Source organism: Mauremys mutica, chromosome 18, assembly GCF_020497125.1.
Source record: "Mauremys mutica isolate MM-2020 ecotype Southern chromosome 18, ASM2049712v1, whole genome shotgun sequence".
Taxonomy (NCBI): domain Eukaryota; kingdom Metazoa; phylum Chordata; order Testudines; family Geoemydidae; genus Mauremys; species Mauremys mutica.
The window spans coordinates 4,165,268-4,185,435 of record NC_059089.1 but is presented as its reverse complement, the minus strand read 5'-3'; the positions used below and the strand labels follow the sequence as shown (position 1 = coordinate 4,185,435).

General features: G+C 43.4%; 1 protein-coding gene across 6 annotated transcripts in view; it reads left to right on the top strand.

Annotated features, from left to right (window-relative positions):
• FKBP15 (FKBP prolyl isomerase family member 15) overlaps positions 1-20,168 on the top strand; it is an 86,812-nt gene that overhangs the window by 45,589 nt on the left and 21,055 nt on the right. For all 6 annotated transcript variants that reach the window (XM_044992876.1, XM_044992873.1, XM_044992874.1 and 3 more), the window contains exons 12-20: positions 614-733; positions 1,064-1,166; positions 2,228-2,331; positions 7,264-7,354; positions 8,664-8,773; positions 9,525-9,635; positions 9,828-9,922; positions 13,403-13,505; positions 16,706-16,877. In XM_044992876.1, coding sequence (XP_044848811.1) covers positions 614-733; positions 1,064-1,166; positions 2,228-2,331; positions 7,264-7,354; positions 8,664-8,773; positions 9,525-9,635; positions 9,828-9,922; positions 13,403-13,505; positions 16,706-16,877 — 1,009 coding nt within the window. The remainder of the gene's footprint in view (positions 1-613; positions 734-1,063; positions 1,167-2,227; positions 2,332-7,263; positions 7,355-8,663; positions 8,774-9,524; positions 9,636-9,827; positions 9,923-13,402; positions 13,506-16,705; positions 16,878-20,168) is intronic.

Sequence of the window (20,168 nt, the reverse complement as noted above, 5' to 3'; positions counted from 1 at the left end):
GGTCCCTGGAGGATGAGGTTGTAGAGTTGTTTCAGGAAAGATTTGATTCCCCTCAATTCCTGTGTGAATTTTCGCAAAGTGAACACTCTGTATCTGACCTCTGTCATGTTCTCAAATAAAATCTGCACATCTTCAAAAGCTATGCTGCAACATGTGTGAACCCCTTATGCTTAACAATCTGTCCCACCTTGTATTTAGTTTGGAAGCTTTGGTTTCCTTCCGACCTGAGGAAGAGCTCTGTGAAGTTCGTCCCATCCACCAACAGACGTTGGTCCAATAAAAGATATTACCTCGTCCAGCTTGTCTTTCTATCTTGTTAATGTGTTTGTGCAATAGATAGCCATACAGTACTCGTGACTATAATAACAGTATATTAACTCTATTCTCTCTTTTAATTAAGTATTATCTAAAGGACCAAAAGATCTCAGGAATTCTCTAAATACAGAGACTGTCTTCATTTGATAGTTGGAAAAAGACTGAACAAAGCTTCTGCAACTGAGTCAGTGTATAATTCTGTGCTCTATAGAACCATAGTAATCTGGGTTAGTATCAAGGGTACTGAAAAATGAGTTAAAAGATACAGAGGCAATGTAATTGCAAATGTTTCTTCCAGAATCCTGATGTAGCAAAAGCAAAGCTGATTTCTCGGATGGCTAAAATGGGACAGCCTATGCTACCTTTCCTTGCAGGAACAGCAGGCACTCAGCTGGACTCCAGTGACTCAGAAATAGAGGTGCGTCACCAAGCACTCATGTTCCATAAAATGTAGGATTTGATATACATTCCAGGCAGTGCAAGAACTACTCCTGAGTGCAGTGGCTGCTCTGCCTGCTCTGTCAGTGTCTCACTTGTGCCTTTTTGAAGCTCGTGGGGACATCTTGTATGATTGGAACTGTTGACATTCAGATCCACATGAGGCTAGCATTCCTGTCAAGCTTAAATTCCCTCTTTATAATGGGTACATTGCTATTAATCATATCTTGTCTTAGTCAAAAGTTTGGATGCAAAGCTATTCCTAAGTTGTTAGCTCACTAATACTGACTGAAATTTGGGAATGTTTTAGGACCCAAATACATTGAGAGGAACAGCACAGCCTGTCTCTTCATCCCCCAAGAGACCTTTCTTGCAGCCAGCTCATGCAGTACTGCCTCAGTTGACAATGCAAGGTAATGAATTGGTCTGCTTGGGTTTGATAAATAGAAACTGCAGTCATGGACTGGCATGTTTAACCATTTTCTGCTGCATGAATTGTGTGTTCCTTTAAGGAACTGAAAAGAGGATGTGACTTGTGAGTGACCCTCCCATCACTCAGCTCTCCAGGTGGACTATTTCTTGTACCCAAAGGCTGAGTTATTGAGGGTATGTGTTCACTGTAGTGTCTGTTCTAGTTATCTGCACTGAAGTTACTTCTCATGAGTTAGTCTAGCTTGAGTGGAAGAGGACCTCAAAGCAAAGTAACATTTGAGCTGCTTATGTCCACACTGGCACTGCACTTGTTTATGTCACTAAAACTTTGGGGGGCACATCCCATGGCTCACTGAGCTGCTGTGGGAATTTTCCCAGTAGATTGTGGGAGAATGTCTGTCCTTTCTGTGTACATGAGGGAGAGAAGGGGAATTATGGGAAAGCATTGGAGGACTCGTAGCACTTAAGTGGAGCTAGCTGGCTTCCACACTGCAGAGTTGTCATGTTAGCATATGAGTTGGGTTCACCTTTACCTCCTGGGCAAGCCAGACAACTTGACTTAAAAGCACTACTGCACTTGAGTTCAGCATTTCTGTGTGTGGAGGGAACTCAGGTTAGGGGCAAACTCTTGCTTGCTTTGCATTGAAGACAGCCCCTTAATCTCCATCATACAGACTCACTTAAGCAGGATTGTGGGCAGTCTCATAGATTCATAGAATATCAGGGTTGGAAGGAACCTCAGGAGGTCATCTAGTCCAACCCCTTGCTCAAAGCAGGACCAATCCCCAATTTTTTGCCCCAGATCCCCAAAGGGCCCCCTCAAGGATTGAACTCACAACCTTGGGTTTAGCAGGCCAATGCTCAAACCACTAGAGCTATCCCTCCCCCCATGTTAGCCTTGGTCTGTTCAGTGACTGTAGTTACATGCATCGTATAGGGGTCCCATACACTTTTATGTCAAGTAACTTAGACAACTGAAACTGACTGTCAGCAACAAATGATAGACTTACTGTGCTAGATATCTTCTCTTGTTCCTTTTCAGTACCTCAACCATCTGTTTCTGGGCTCCAAGTGCCCTCTGCTGCCTTAATGCCTGCAACCCTTCAGCCCCACTCAGCTCTCGCTGGAAGTGCACAGAGCATTCAGGTATTGAAATCAGATTAGTGGAGACCTCTGATGCTTCTGATGGCAGCGCTCTCTTAGATGTATACTCTTCTCCATTGTTGGGAAGAGGGGATCCACAACTGGAATGGAGGAGCCACCCAAAGAAGGAGCCGTTTCACCAAACTGAAGGATGTTGAAAAATCAGAGGGTTCGGGGAGAGAGCCACAAGAATAATTAAAGAACATAAGAACAGCTATACTGAGTCATACCAAAGGTCCATCTAGCCCAGTATCCTGTCCGCTGACAGTGGCCAATACCAGGTGAACAGAACAGGCAATCAGTGAGTGATCCATCCCCTGTCATCCAGTCCCAGCTTCTGGCATTCAAAGGTTGAGGGGGACACACAGCATGGGGTTATATCCCTGACCATGTTGGCTAATAGCCATAGAATCGTAGGACCTCGAGAGCTCATCTAGTCTAGTCCCCTGCACTCAGGGCAAGACTAAATATTATCTAGACCGTCCCTAACAGGTATTTGTCTAGCCTGCTCCTAAAAATCTCTAGTGATGGAGATTTTCACAACCTCCCTAGGCCATCAATGGACCTATTCTCCATGAACTTATCGAACTCTTTTTGAACCCAGTTATACTTTTGGCCTTTACGGCAACCCCTGCCAATGAGTTCCACATCTTGATAGTCCATTGTGTGAAGTACTTCCTGCCCATTAATTTCATTGGGTGACCCCTGGTTCTTGTGTTACGTGAAGTGATGAACAACACTTCATAAATGGTGTGGTGAAAATGAATAAGGATTTTATATACCTCTGTCATATTTCCCCACCCCCACCCACTCTCTCTTTTCTAAGATGAAAAGTCCCAGTCTTTTTAATCTCGCCTCATATGAGAGCTATTCCATACCTCTAATCATTTTTGTTACCTTTCTCTGTGCTTTTACCAATTGTAATATCTTCTTTGAGATTGGGTGACCAGAAGTGCATACAGTATTCAAGGTGTGGGCATACCATGGATTTGTATAGTGAATTATAGTATTTTCTGTTTTACTATCTATGCCTTTCCTAATGTTTCCTAACATTGTGAACTTTTTTGACTGCTACTGCACATTGAGCAGAAATCTTCAGAAAACTGTCCAAGATCTCTCTTCTGAGTGGTAACAGCTAATTTAGACTCCATCATTTTGTGTCTATAGTTGGGATAGTATTTTCCAGTGTGCCTTTTTGTCACCCTTTGTAACTCTTTGCAGTCAGCTTTGGACTTAACTATTTTGAGTAATTTACTATTGTCTGCAAACTTTGCTACCTCACTGTTTACCCGTTTTTTTCAGATCATTTATTATTATGTTGAACCGCACTGGTCCCAGTACAGATCCTTGGCAGACCAGTGGAGTGGAGACCCCTCTCCACTGAAAACTGACCATTTATTCCTATCCATTGTTTTCTATCTTTCAACCAGTTATTGATCAATGAGAGGAACTTCCCTCTTATCCCATGACTGCTTACTTTGCTTATGAGTCTTGGGCAAGGGATCTTATCAAAGGCTTTCTGAAAGTCCAGGTACACTATATCCACTGATTCACCCTTGTTGACACCCTCCAAGAATTCTAATAGATTGGTGAGGCATTATTTCCTTTTACAAAAGTCATGTTGACTCTTCCCCAATATATCGTGTTCATCTGTGTGTTCGAGAATTCCATTCTTTACTATAGTTTCAACCAATTTACTGGGTACTGAAGTTAGACTTGCTGACCTGTAATTGCCCAGGTCACCTAGGGAGCCTTTTAAAAAAAAAATTGGTATTACATTAGCTCTCTGCCTGTCCATCTGGTGCAGAAGCTGATTTAAGTGATAAGTTACATACCGCTACCACTCTGAAACCTGATACCACAGTTAATAGTTTTGCAGTTACATATTTGAGCTCCTTCAGGACCAGATGGTATTCATCCAAGACATCTGGTGACTTATTACTCTTTCATTTACCAATTTGTTCCAAAATCACCTCTGTTGACACCTCAATTTGGAACAGTTCCTCAAACTTGACATCTAAAAAGAATGGCTCAGTTGTGGAAATCTCCCTCACATCCTCTGCAGTGAAGACCAATGCAAAGCATTCATTTCCTCATTTAGGTTTTGATTTCCAATTTTAAAAAGTTGTCTTTTTGTCTCTGTTTAGTCATGGCAGCTTTTTTGGTCCTCTTTTTTTTTTTTTTTTTTTTTTTGTTTAATTTGGGTTATACTTATCGTTAGAATCTCTACTGTAGTGTTCTTAAGTTTCCATACAGGTTGCAGGCATTTCACTCTTATGACTGTTCTTTTTAATTTCCATTTGACTAGCCTAATTTTTGTGCAGTTCCCCTTTTTTGAAGTTAAACTGTGGTGGATTTCTTTGGTATTTTCCCCTTACAAGGATGTTAACTTTATTACATTATGGTCTCTGTTATGTAGTGGTTTAGCTATATTCACCTCTTGGACCAGATCCTGTGTTCCACCTATCTGTTTCCCCCACCCCTTAGTTTAAAAATGCCTCTAGACATTTTTTTAATTTTACATGCCATTATTCTGGTTCTGTTTTGGTTTAGGTGGCGCTCATCCTTCCTGCATTGGCTCCTCCTTTCCCAAAAATTTCCACAGGTCCCAATAAACCTAAATTCCTCCTCTGAACTCAGTCTCATCCACTCATTAAGCCCTTGCAGTTCTTCCTGTCTAACTGACCCTGTGTGTGGAGCTGGAAGCATTTCAGATACGCTACCATGGATGTCCTGAACTTCAGTCTCTTACCTAGCAGCCTAAATTTAGCATCCAGGATCTCTCTCTCTCCTACCTTTCCCTATGTCATTGGTACTGACTTGTACCATGACCAATGGCTCATCCCCAGCACTGCACATAGGTCTGTCTAGATATCTTGAGAGGTACTTGACCTTCACACTGAGCAGGCAACTTACCATCTGGTTTTCTTAGTCATCAAAACCCAACCATCTATATTTCTAATACTCCAGTCCCCCAGTCAGGCTCTCTGAAGTAACTCATGACTGTAAGTGCCAATCTCAGGGCAGATTGGGGTTTGTGCCCAGGTTTGTAACAATCAGTGGTGTGTTCTTCTATTAGATTTCACCAACCAGGTGTCAAGTGTGAACTTCTCAAGCACTATAACAGTCTAAATGTGGAGTCACAGACAATCTCGCTGTGGATTCTGGTTTATCTTGCCACCCAGGCAAGCCTGCCTTTGTAATAGATGGCACCTTACACCAAAAATCACAACAATATTCAGGTTACTCCCAGTGCCAAAGGACTAGTCACTTACCTCAGGGCAACTGTACGTCAGATTTGAAACCAAAGACAATGCTTGTAGCCAATCCTAGAATGCTGACTAAAGTTTTATTAATTAAGAAAAAAAAAGAGAATTATTTTCAAGGTTAAAGCAGGTAAGCATACGCACACAAATGAGATATAGTGTTAGATTCCAAAAGGTAATAGTAGCTGCTATAATATAGAGCTTGCATATGTCCTTTAGGGCTAACCCAGGCCAAGCAGACGGGGATCCCTTGCTTATGCTAGAAATATTGCCCTCTCTGAATTCCAAGGAGCGTAGTGATAACAATTTTCTTCTTTTCAGGCGTTTTGATCCCCTTACCCCAGAGTACAAGCTGTGATGGGATGAGGGCTTTTGTATGTCCCCTTTTGATGGGTGTGGGAGGGAGCAATCAACAAAGTATTTTTCTCCTGATGTTCCACTATGGCTTGTCTTCAGGGCCTTCTTTTGTTGTGTTGGAGATAACACGTCTTGTGATATACTAGCATTTCATACTCGGTAGTGCTTCTCTCCTGACTGTGGGGTTTTACAGTTTTAGGAAACACTTTTATGTTATGGAACAAACACTTAAATATTACCTTTATAACATGGGATACAGCTATTAAGTGAGATTAATACACGCAGCAACTTACAAGCATATCCTAAAGTCTAAACACATTCTTATAGCTCTGATACTTATTTTAACAATACTGACATACATGTGAGCCAGACTGGTTTCCAGCTATGCATTTGTCAGTGTTAAAGGAGGCCTAGAGGCCTTGGCATTAGCTGGCATCTGGTCTGCCAGCATCACACCCCTGTTGTTGTTGTTATTACAGGCTTTTCCTAATAACACGGTTCCCCACCCTCATGAGAGGATACCATGACATGATCTGGAAGGAGGATCCCAACTATGGGATTATTTCCCTCCATTCCACCTTGATGTTCTCCTTCCCCAAGACTTTCATCCTCCTCAGCAGCACAGAGGCTGTCATATGGGGAGTGGGACTTCTCTACTGTGTCCTGAGAGTCTCATCTATGTGCCTCTCTGTCTCCCTTAGCTCCTCCAGTTCAGCCACTCTAGTCTCAAGAGCCTGCACTTGCTCTAAGGGCTATCTGCCACTTTCCCACAAGGCAGGTAATAATACATGCCACATTCAGTGCAGTAAACTAGATAACCTCTACTCTGCTGCTGGACTTGTGCCTGTATTATTTGTACTCTTGCAGGGTTTTTTTGTTGATGGTTTTTTGTGGTTGGAATGTTAATTGGTCTAAATTCAGAGAACATTTACTAGGTGTATCCGGCTTGCACACTCCCTTGCAAAACTCCTGTTTTGGACTAAATGGAAAGTCTGAGTTAATAGCATTTGTGACCCTCAAATGCTTCAGCTCACTTACGTTGAGTGAGAAACGCTTGTCAGGAGAATATTTATTTGGGTTTTGTGGTGGTCATCTCTAGGTAGGACAGAAGTGAATGGGTTTTATTCTTGTTCTTCCTTAAAAATGGCTTCAATGACGTTTGCTATTTTAGCATCCATTTTGAGACTATTTAATCTACAGATGCTCCACTCAGACCTTGTTTCTCAAACTTCATCCATAACAGAAATTATAGTGAGTAGCGTGTAACTGAAACTGTTAGAACAAAACAAAATGAAATGTCTTCTTCCCTTAGCCGTATGGAGAAATGGCATATACCTATTCACAAACTGCAGCTGCTTCCCAGCTCCAGCCTCTAGGACAGATGTATCCAGCACCTTTCCAAGGTATGTCAGGAAAATGTGCACCATATGAAATCTCTCAGCTGCACTGATGCATTGTAAAAAAATTTTTGTAATAAATATCCACACAGGACTGGAAGCAGACATACACCCATCCCATTCAGAACCCTTACATCTGCTGGCTCAGTTTTATGTTATGCCATGTTATTTTTTTAATGTCAGATAAGGACAAATGATTCTTAATAATTCAAATTCCGCCCTCCACCCCGCAAGGTGCACTCAGGGGAGGGACTAATATGGGCAAAAAAATTCCTAAGATCGATTCCCGAGTGTGCATGTGGCTAGTGACTCTTTAACATAGTCACTTGTTAAATTTCATTATAAATTTATTAATTGTTTATCCTATTCCATGTGTTTGTCATTGTGGCTGCCAAATGTAGGAATTTACAGATTAAACATGGGGAACAAATATTTAACAATGAGCTCTTACACCATTCTATCAGATTGAACAGTCCAATGGCTGGCAGGTGAAGTGAGAGAAATTCAAACTGGAAAAATATGCCATACATTTTTAACAGTGAGGATAATTAACCATTGGAACAATTTCTCAGGTGTCGTGGTAGATTCTCTATCATTAGCAATCTTTAAATCAAAATTGGATGTTTTTCTGAGAGATGCTCTAGGGCCAGTGGTTCTCAACCAAGGTTTCAGGGCCCACGGGGGGCTGCGAGCAGGTTTCAGGAGGGCTACCAAGCAGGGCTTGTATTAAACTTGCTGAGGCCCAGAGCAGAAAGCCAAAGCCCCACCGCAGGGGGCTGAAGCCTGAGGTCTGAGCTCCACCACCCAGGGCTGAAGATGAAGCCTGAATAACTTAGTTTTGTGGGGGCCCCTGTGGTGTGTGGCCTCAGGCAATTGCTCTGCTTGCTACCCCCTAATGTTGGCTCTGGCTTTTGTATGCAGAAAAGCAGTTGTGACACAGGTGGGCTGTGGACTTTTTATAGCATGGGGGGGAGGGGAGTAAAAGGTTGAGAATCCCTGCTCTAGGGATTATTTTGGGAAGTTCTCTGGCCTTTGTTACACAGGAGGTCAGACTAGATGATCACAATGATCCTTCGGGCCTTGGAATCTATGAATTGCTGTAAACACGTCCCATTGATTTCCTGCCATTATAGACCTGGTTTCTTACAGTTAAAGCAATAACATGCCTTGTTTGCTAGATCTTCTTAATCACTGACCTTTAGGAAGATGGCAATCCCTGTAGCTGCCAGGATTTGAACGCAGACCAATGCAAATACTGCTTCTGTGGTGGTCTTTTTGCCACGCTAATTGGTCACCTCTCTCGGTCCCATTCTAGCACCTAGTGATGTTACTTCATTCTTGATGACAGAAGCTCGACAACATAACACTGAAATCCGAATGGCTGTTAGCAAAGTAGCTGATAAAATGGATCATCTAGCTGCCAAGGTAATGATATAGACCTGGCAGTAGAGGAGAGAGACCTGATGTGGAGGGGGCTTGTTCATAAGGGGATAAAGCCACTTGCCTGTCTCAGCCATATAGTGCCTCAGAAGTAAGTGTTCTGTTGAAGAGTTCAGGCTGCTGTGTTTAGCTTGTACGTTGTACCGGGGGGGAGGGATAGTTCAGTGGTTTGAGCATTGGCCTGCTAAACCCAGGGTTGTGAGTTCAATCCTTGAGGGGGCCACTTAAGGATCTGGGGCAAAAATCAGTACTTGGTCCTGCTAGTGAAGGCAGGGGGCTGGACTCAATGACCTTCCCTTCCAGTTCTAAGAGAGAGGTATATCTCCATTTTTTTTATTATTATTATACAGTAACTTAACCATATAAAGGTGGAGTTTTCACTAATTATACTTCACATGCAATTTAACTACTATAAAAAATGCCCGGTTGCAGCAAGATGATCCTCATGAAAAAGCTGTCTATTATGATCGTACACTTAGTGCCTCGCATATGAGGAATCCCACAGGCCTGCACAAGGTGGCATGGCTGTAGTTTACATGCATATTCTACAACTGCTGTATGAGTGATCAGATGAAGCTAGAAAGCTTCTATCATCCACCAACAGAAGTTGGTCCAATAAAAGATACTACTTCACCTACTTTGTGTGTCTCAGGTGAAGTTGTGACAAGTTGTGATGTGCTAAATGCTCACATTAACATCCTGCTGAAGTGTGGCTTCCATGGTTTATTCCTTACAGGTGGAGGAGTTACAGAAACAAAACACTAGCAACAACTTGCTGCTACCTGGCATCTCTTCGGTTACCATGGAAACTGCCATGATCATGAGCAACATCCAGCGCATCATTCAGGTGAGGGTGGCTGAGTGCTAGGGTAACCTTGTTGGTTCCTCAGTAAGGAAATTGATATTGTGTTGTGTAGCTGCCTAGGCGGTAGCAGCATTACTATTAAATTTCTTCTGATAATGAAGTCAGCTGTAGGTGGCATCCCTTAGGTCACCTCAAGTAAGATGACTGTGCTCCTACTCTGTGGTTACACCTTAGGAGAACGAGAGGTTGAAGCAGGAGATATTTGAGAAGAGCAGCCGAATTGAAGAACAGAATGAGAAGATCGGTGAATTGATTGAGCGGAATCAGCGGTGAGGAATGGGCGGGTGCAGCCTACTCATGGCTACAGACCTGGCTACTAACTGCACTTTCTCTTTTGCCTGTAGAGAAGGTCTTAATTTCACTGCTGAAAGGAACAAAGATTATTGAATTCAGGGGACAGGGGCCCTAGATTCTTTAGGTTCTAGCACAAGGACATGCGTTTTTTGTAGGTACTGTAGGTGTGCATATCTCTGAAACTGGGGTTTGTCATAAGCTTGGAGCACAGCAGGCAGGTAAAGTCCTGCTGCTGCTTTTCCTGACCACATCACAAGAACAGTCCTTATGGCCAAAGGGAGAGTGGTCTGCTCTCTCCGGTTATTCTTATTGCTGCTCCTTCAGGTCAAATGGAGAATGGTGCTAGTGCATGGGATGTATTCCCAATGTATCACCATTCTCAGATATATGCCATACAATGTCTCTAGAATGGAATAGTTTCCCAAAGGAAGTGGTGAAAGCCTCATCACTTGGGATGTTAAACACTTCATTGTACTGCAGCAACACTGCTCTCTTGGCAGGATGATGGAGCAGAGTTACTAACCAATTTCCTCTATCTCTAGATTGACCAATGTTTCTGTAACTTGCAGCATACTGTCTCTCTCATCTGGAATACTGTGTACGATCCTGGTCACCCACATTCCAGTCTTTAAATTCATCTTGAATTAATGCAACAAAGATGATTAAGGGAATGGAGGGCCTGTCTTATGAGAGGAAACTGGAAGAGCTTGGCTTGTTTAGTCTAGCAAAAAGGCAGCTGAGATGGGAATATGATTGCTCTGTCTAAACACATTAGAGAGGTAAATACCAGGGAGACTGGAGAGCTATTTAAACTAAAGGACAGTATTGGTACAAAAAATTATGTATGTGAACTGGCCATGAACAAATTCAGCTGGAATTGAGAAGATTTCTAACTATTGGAGAGAGAAGTTCTGGAACAGCCTTTCCAATAGGAGCTGTGGGGGGCAAACAACTTACAGTACAGACCTGTTTACGCGTGGATGTCAGGAGTCAAGCTGTCACGACCGTGTGTTAACGAACCGCGGATTAAGAGGGCCATGCTGAAATATCTTAAGATCTCTATATATACATGTAGCAGAGTGGTGACCCGCTCCTGCCCTGCGGGGCTTGGAACAGCCCAGGAGAGGGCTGAGGCTGGGGAAGGGAGCAAAGCCCCAGCTGACGGGGGGGAAGTGGCTGCAGCTGGGGCCACGCCCCAAACAGACTAACCGGGCCTTACAAGAAGGCCAGGGCAGCCAGAAGCTCAGGTCTCTCTCTCTCTCTCTCTCTGCTGGTAGAGAGAGAAGGGCCTGGCTGCTAGGGAGCTGAGCAGGGTACTGGGAGTGGAGCAGGGCTGGGGGAAGGCTAGAGGAGCTGAGGAGGTCTGGCCTAGGAAAGCCCCAGGCTGTGGGCCTAGCTGAGGGCCTAAGACCGGTACCGGGGCTGCAGAGGGGCAGCCCAGTTATAGAGAGGCAGGAGGTCCTATCCAACCTTGCCTGTGATGAGTGACATAGACTGCAGTCTGCCCCAGGGAGGGGGCCAGATGGTGACTGGCAGTAGCCTTACACTGAGGCGAGGTGGGGTTAGTGGGTGGGGGTTCCCCTGGGTGGGGAGACCCAGAGTGTGGGGGTACTGCCAGGGGGGCAGCAACCCAGAGAAAGAGGCACCGGGGTCCTGGGAGGGACACGGGAACCAGCGGTAAGGTGGATCACCAGTCTGCAGGGGGCGCTCCAGGATGCTGGAAGAGCTAATTCCCATGCACAACCAGCGGGAGGCGCCGCAGGGGTGAGTCCGCTCGCTTACAATACAGTACATGTATAATTATCTGTGATTACATACGTATTCAGTGTCTCAAATACTATCTGTTAACGGTGCTATCTGTTAACGGTGCTTTGCAAGAATATAAATTCAAATGTGTAATCTAATAACATTAAATACACAGTAAATCACTAAAACTTTGAAAGAATACTGTACTAGTTTAGCGGCATTCCTTTCAGCCTTTCCTGAGCAAACCACGTGCGCATGGCTCTGTTGATTGTGGGTTTTGCTGAATAGCGCACACGTTTTTGCTTAAGTCCCACGGTAGAATCAATATTTTGTACAAAGCCATTCAGTTTAGATTCAGTTTTTAGCCATCCTCAGAGAGTAGATTAGTCAATCCCAATATCTTTTGAAACTTTGGCCTGGGTTTCTCCGCCATTTGCTCGATCTATTGCAGCTAGCTTTTCTTCTACAGTGTAGGAATGTTGACACTTGCCCTCTGCCATTATATTAGGCCTATGGTTAATATTTTCTAATGTTGTATATACAGTATATAACTACTATATATTGTATATCTCTCTAGCGTGACAATGACTAAGCGTGCATGATACGTCTTTACCAATATCGGCGATCAAAGGAAGAGGAAATGCCAGTAGGCCTACAACACATTTCCACTCTGCACTTCCTGTTGATTTCTATGTCAGTGAGCAAATCTATAGTGCTACATAGCAAGTTTCTGTACCATGTTAACGAGTCTTGTGTATTAAATAGGTAGCACTGGGGGGTGGGGGGCACGGCACTACTGCGTGTTAAGCAGATTTGCAGGTAAAGGGGTCTGTACTGTAATTAGTTCTAACAGAGCAGGACAAATTTGAGTGCAGTTATGTGATGGTGCTGGGCAGAGCTCAGCAGCCATGGAGCTCACTTCCAGTTTATCTCTTATGTTCCTAAAGCTTATGCTTCAGGGTTTCAGCCAGCCAGGAAGATAATTTTTTCTCCCAATGTATTCTGGGAGGGGTTTTTTCCCTACCTCTGAAGCATCAGGGATGTTTATGGCTAGAGATGGGATGTTGGGCAGGATGGGCCAGGGCTCTGAGATGGCACTAAGCATTCTCTCTCTCAGATGCTTGGCTGGCTGGTTCTTGCTCACATGCTTAAAGTCTAACTCCTTACGTATGTTGCATCAGGAAGGTATTTTCCCCCAGTTCAGATTGGCAGTGACATTGGGAGGGTTTTGCCTTCCTCTGCAGAATGTGGGTGCATCTCATTTGCCAAGATTATCTGGGTGTATATCATTTAATTTCCCTGGCATTCAGGGGAGCCTCAAATACTGGTATACCTCAGTACCTCCTATTCTGTGCCTGTGGCACAGAATAATCTAGTCTCCTGTGGTCTATAGTACTTTGATTTTTGTTTTGGTTGTTGGGTTTAGCGTACAATTGCTGGGTGATGTTGGTGGCCTGTGCTGTACAGCAGGTCAGACTAGATGCCCTAATGGTCCCTTCTGGCCTTAAACTGACAGATCTTAAATAGCCACATATCCTTAGTTTCATTTGTGTGCAAGACATCTAACAGAGTTGTTTTGGAATTTACTCTGTTAATGAGGCTTTGTCACAAACACTGTTGTCTTTCCTCCATAATAGGCTTTCACTTCAAGTCCCCTTTTGTGTTTATGCTCAAGTCACTTTCTATGATTTTTCCCCCCCCTTTCCTAGGTATGTTGAACAGAGCAACCTGCTGATGGAGCAGAGAAACAACTCATTGCAAACGACAAATGAACACACTCAGGCAAGGGTGTTGCATGCAGAGCAGGAGAAGGTAAAACTAGCCAAGCACTAAGTACAAGCACAGAGCTCTGACTGAGGCTAGAGAGGGGTTTGCAATTCTATCTAACAGATGCTGGGTATTCTGACCTAAAACTCTCCTAAAAAGAGAACCCAGTCGTTCTCACTCATGGTTTCTAAAGCCATTACCTTAGTGTTCATTTGATCTATCTAGGTGTTTGCATGGCCCCAGCACTGTAGCTTCTATTGCATAAGGCTTAAAGATGTTTTAGCTTGGATATTCTTTCAATTGTTAAATTGGTATGGAAGGTACAAAAGTTACTCTTAGCTACCATTTGGTGTGAAAACAGAAAGTTAAGCTACCATGTTTATTAGCAGGGCCTCATAACTATTTCAAAATGCACATTGCCTATTTTACTACATTGTCAGTTTCCCAGAAAAGCTCCTCTCCTACTGTTAAATGGCTGGTAGGACTTGAGCACAGCTAAATATCCATATAACAGTCCTCTTACCTGATAGATTTGATTCTCTGATAAGATGTCTTGATTTCAAAAATCCGTGAAATCTCAGGTTTCAGATATGGTAATATAGTGTTATATGTCAAACTCACTTCTAGTAGCCATTCATAGTGTAACTGTGTTGGTCCCAGGATATTAGGGAGACCTAGTAGGTGAGGTAATTTCTTAGTAGACTTACTTTCTCACCCATCTTCTCTCTCAAGTAGCCATGTCAGTTTAACGTGGAACCAGATGTAGCCCTCTATCCCGGCATGGCCCTGGTCTCAGTGAGGAGCAGTGAATCTGTAACTTGCTGCCCCTGGGGTAGTACATTTCAGCTTAGCACTTGCAGAGTATTTGATATCAAAGTTTTGCCATGTTCTTATAAGGTTGGTGGTATCACTGCTCTCCAGAATGGTGAAATGACTTGCTGTCACTGGCAGTACAGAGATTAGAATGCAGAAGCTCCTGGCTCCCAGTTGAGTGCATAGTCCATTTGACCATCCATGTTCCATACAGTCCTGCACATTTGGAAAGATTTAGTCCCTTGCTTTTTAAAAATGACTTCACTGCTGTTCTTTCTGCCTTTGAGCTTTTGCAGCTGTCAAACAAGAAATAGGTTGAATGCTTCTCTTGTCACATTTCAGGCCCCTGTAATGCCACATTTAGCTGTTCTAAGTAATTAATGCTTTTGCCTTTCTACTTGGTGTTCTTAACTCTTCCTGTTTCCTGTCACTGCTTTCTCTTCCCAGCACATGCTGCCAGTGGATCGGGGCTGGGACCAGGTGAGGCAGTGTGTCTCTGACTGTCTAGAGCCTTGGGGTTTCTCTCCCATAACCTACAGTTTACACATGCCTCTGACTTTGATAAAGTTTCTTTCTGAGCTGAAGATTCTCCTGCATCTTTACAGTCCACAGCCAACACTTTTTTTGGCAGGAGGCTGGGTAGGAAGAATTGTGAGCAAAATCCTTTCAACTGTTTGAACGGAGTGGATGGAAACTTGCCAATCTTAGGAGTTCAGATACTGTTGCACAGAATACAGAAGTTAAGGGGGGGGACCCACTCTTTTTGAACCTTGGCTGATTTCAGCACAGAAACAGGTCTTTGTTTTCCTTTGAGTTTATAAAAACTGCTGGAGGCAGCTTATCTGGAGATGGGGGCGGGGGAACCACAGTTTACAAGCTACATTGGTAATCTTTTTTCACCCTTCCAAAAGAGAACAAAAGGGAATGCTGTTCTAGGAACTATGTTAATATATAGTCAGCACTTATCACTTCACATTATCCACAGGTGCTTAATTAATTGTTTAATTAAGTGATCACACAATTTCTCCCACTGGGGAAGTGTGATTGGCAGCCCAGTAACTAAAATACTTTGGAGAGAGGTCTCTAGGTAAGATTAATTAACCGCCACAGTGTCAGTCTCTGGTGTACAGATCCATTTTCCAAGTTTGAGACCACCAATAATTCAAGACCTGAGGTAGTTCTCTGAATGCCAGCAAGTAGCTAGCCCAAGAGGAAATTGGGCTGGAACTAAGTGGAGCACAAAAGAGAACCTGTTGGGAATCTGAATGCAACTTTTAACTACAGTAGGAACTGTTTAAGTTCACACTATTATAATGCAGCCTGTCTTTACAGCATATCCTTCATGAATTTTGTCCCGATCCCAAAAGACTTGGAGCTGGATCTAGTTTGTATCCGTTTCCTTTAGATGCTTTGAGCCTTTTCAGTGTTTTGTTTTTTTAACAATACGTTTTAATTAACAAGTTGTCTGTGAGAACCCCTATTAGCTCTGGCTTCCTGTGAATCACTGACTTAAATAAAATCCAAATGTAAAAGTTTAATAGAACAGTGATCACTGTTAGAAGTATATAATACTTGCACTTTACAGCGCATAACTTGGCAAGCCAGAAAAATACCTCAGCAAATTAGCATGTACCTAACCATCTAGAGAATGCAGAGTACACATCCTGTTCTGAAATTCCCGCTCCACAACTAGTCTTCATAAGCTGATCCCTGTACTCACTTGAAAATAGTCTGCAAGTCCACTTCCATCTGACTATTACCCATCCCAAACATAGCTTTATCGCCAGGAGCACATCATCCGGTTCATTTTAATTGTTTATGTCAAATCTAGAAGGACAGGGGCAGAATTGTAACATCAGACTTGCTACCCTGGCACTCAGTCTGTTTGCAACCTCCAGGGAGCTGTGTGTGTCTGCAGGTGGCAGACTCCTGCTAGGCTTTTTGTGGGCAATTAGGCTTTGATGTCTGGCCAGCTGGTAGTCCCAAAGGGCTGAACAGAGCAGCCAACCAGTGAAACACGTCTCATTTAAAGCTTTTTCAGAAAAAACATCCTGAAGTGACCTGCTTTAATCTGTCTTGGAGATGAGGTTGTCACCAGCCACTAGAATAAATCAGGGTGGAGGGTGTGGTCAGGTAGCTGCCACTCAGCTCAATGTATAGTGCTTCATCTTTGGCCTGCAACTTCCACCAAGGTGTATCTGTAATGGAGGAGGGCATCTGCCATCTAGTTATGCAAACCAAGCATGGAATCTGGGCTCCTAGCACTGACCTGTAAGTCAACTTTTGGAAACCCCACTTCATAGAATATCAGGGTTGGAAGGGACCTCAGGAGGTCATCTAGTCCAACCCCCTGCTCAAAGCAGGACCAATCCCCAATTTTTTGCCCTAGATCCCTAAATGGCCCTGATATTTCCCCCTGTTCTGTGCTGCAGGTCAAAGTTGCAGAGGAGCTGGCAGCTGCTACAGCACAGGTCTCCCGTCTGCAGTTGGAGCTGACTGCTCACCAGAAGAAGGAGATGGACCTGCACACACAGCTGACCACAGCCCTGCAGGAGGCAGAGATGAATGAGGCACAGCTCAACAAACTGCAAGCACATCTAGCTGGTAAGGGTTCGGTCAGGGGGTGGATTCTATCGTTTAGATCATGGTCTAGTTCTCCGTTAACTTGAGGTCAGCTGTATTGGTGACTTTAACTCTATACTTCAGTGGCAGCTGTCTGAATTGGCAAAAAAATCTATTTAGCATAATGTGCCTTAGCTTTCAGCTAGAGGGGCCAACTAAGGGAGAGAAGGAAGCTCTGCCTCTATGTGCAAATCAGTGCTTAGCCTCCCTGCTGAGATTGCCAACAAAGGAGCCTGTTAGGACAGGCTCTTATGTGGACACCTTCCTGTTAGGCTGGTGGGCTTCATCCCTATCACTTTTGTCTCTACTGAGATTTAGATTTAAACTGATATACTAGTGGTTCCCTTTCACCCACTGAGGGTGCCCTGCCAGAGAGTATGGCAGTCCTTAGTGAGTTGTGCAACTAAGCCCCTCTTGCAGTTGGGTCAACTAGTCCATGTTCCTATAGCACCGTTATCCCAAAGATTACTGAAGCTAGTTCTAATGTGGAACACAGCCAAGTCTTAAGAGAGGAAGTCAATAATTAGCATAAATGCAGGGATTAGTTAGGCATAATGGAACTACCTGAGTTTGGACTGCATGTGAGCTTTCTGACATTGGCACCTCTTGGGTGAGCAACCTTCTTGAAACACCATGGTACAGAATATCAGTGCTTACTGTGAAGCCTCCTGCTTCCTGCCATAAAAAGCTATGGAGATAAATAACTCGGCAAGATAGATAAAAGGATATGACTTTTAGATGAATAGTAGCCCATAAAATGACAAGGGTTTCAACAGTCCTCATACTCTGACAGCATAAACTGATTACCAGATGGGGTAAAAAAGAAAGCTTCTCCTCCCCATACTTAATATTGCACAGCCAAAAGCAAAACCAAAAAATTGACTGAACGCTTCAAAGATTTTACTGCTTTTTTTTCTCACTACTTACTAATCTATTAGAGTTTTTTGAAGGGGTCAACAAACACGTGGACAAGGGGGATCCAGTGGACCTAGTATACTTAGATTTCCAGAAAGCCTTTGACAAGGTTCCTCATCAAAGGCTCTTACATAAATTAAGTTGTTGTGGGATAAGAAGGAAGATCCTTTCACGGATTGAGAACTGGTTAAAAGACAGGGAACAAAGGATAGGAATAAATGATCAATTTTCAGAATGGAGAGGGATAACTAGTGGTGTTCCCCAAGGGTCAGTCCTAGGACCAATCCTATTCAACTTATTCGTAAATGATTTGGAGAAAGGGGTAAACAGTGAGGTGGCAAAGTTTGCAGATGATACTAAACTGCTCAAGATAGTTAAGACCAAAGCAGTCTGTGAAGAACTTCAAAAAGATCTCACAAAACTAAGTGATTGGGAACAAAATAGCCTTTATATAAATCTGTGGTATGCCCACATCTTGAATACTACATAAAGATGTGTTCTCCTAATCTCAAAAAAGATATATTGGCATTAGAAAAGGTTCAGAGAAGAGCAACTAAAATGATGAGGGATTTGGAACAGGTCCCATATGAGGAGAGAGTAAAGAGGCTAGGACTTTTCAGCTTGGAAAAGAGGAGACTAAGGGGGAATATGATAGAGGTCTATAAAATCATGAGTGGTGAGGAGAAAGTGAATAGGGGAAAGTTATTTACTTGTTCCCATAATATAACAACTAGGGGCCACCAAATGCAATTAATGGGCATCAGGTTTAAAACAAATAAAAGGAAGTTCTTCACTCAGTGCACAATCAACCTGTGGAACTCCTTGCCTGAGCAGGTTGTGAAGGCTAGGACTATAACAGGGTTTAAAAGAGAACTAGATACATTCATGGAGGTTAAGTCCATTAATGGCTATTAGGCAGGATGGGTAAGGAATGGTGTCCCTAGCCTCTGTTTGTCAGAGGGTGGAGATGGATGGCAGGAGAGAGATCACTTGATCATTACCTGTTAGGTTCACTCACTCCAGGGTACCTGGCATTGGCCACTGTCGGTAGACAGGATACTGGGCTGGATGGACATTTGGTCTGACCCAGTACGGCCATTCTTATGTTCACTCCGTCTCCTGAATCCTCCTTGGTAATATGCCTGGCAGTGGGGAAGGAGGGTCATACAAAGTCTGCCCTGTTTGCAAATGTGGTTTATTGACGTAGATGGGTAAAGAGTGCCTTGTTTCTGTGGCACATTCAAGGCAGGAGGAGTCCACAGACTAAAATGCTCTGAGTTCTTTGCAAATGTTCCTCCAAGAGCAGATCCTCCTCTCTGCTTTTCTCTTCTCGCTTTTCCTTCAGGGTTAGATTAAGCTCCTTTATGGGATAGAGACTTTGTCATGCACACCAGTAGTGCTTCGCAAGTGGGTAATTTCTCAGCATTCATTAGTTGTTTAGTGGACATAACCTGGTGATTGTTTTGCAAACTATGCAGACTCTAGTAACAAAGTTAATTTCCCTTCTTGGTGAAATCAGTGAAAACCCATATATTTCACTGTGGCTCAATCCTGATTCTTTCCGGGTGTAAACAGATCTGGCCTTAAGTATTGTTGTTTGTTGAGACACTGTTCTTGCGGTGTCTGCTTCATCTAATTGAGCTAAAAAGCGGGCTTTACTTTTCAGCTCATTATTAAGCTCTCCTTGGCTCTATATAGGCACTTGCCTTCAGGGGACTGTGTACTATGAACCTGAAGAGGAGTTGTTAGTTTTTTATTATTGTGGTTTTTTTCCATTATACTGACCAATTCCTCCTGCCCCCAGGCTGAATCCTGGCTGCTCTGTTTTCAGCTGACAGTCTGCTCAAGCTGGTGGTAGAGAAGCGGACTGGATGCAAGCAGAAGTTCAGTTGTTGTTGTTTATTTTCTGGAAGCAAAATATCAGATTTGGAGTAGCTTTGGTCAAGAGTCCAGACCCGTCCTGTCCTCCCCTGGGCCAGAAACCTTTCCACCTCTTTCTGAAAACAGCTAGTTTCCCAGGTGTCTTCCATGTAGGAGCCATACAGACTCTGAAGGGTTAATTCAGTCAATATGTAATGTACCAGTATTTCTTTAGGGTAATAAAATCAACACAAGTAGTCACTTCATTGGATATCTTTGGAGTTTAATAAGAGGTCAGTGTGCAATGCGAGAGCCAGAGACTCTTATAAATGTGATGCAGTTGCGAAATAGGCTGATATCATTGTGGGGTATATTAACAGGAGTGTTGTATGTAAGACTTGGGAAGTAATTGTCCCACCTAGCACTGGTGTGGCCTGAGCTGGAGTACTCTCCAGTTCTGGGCACCACACTTGAGGAAAGAGGAGGGCAAATTAGAGT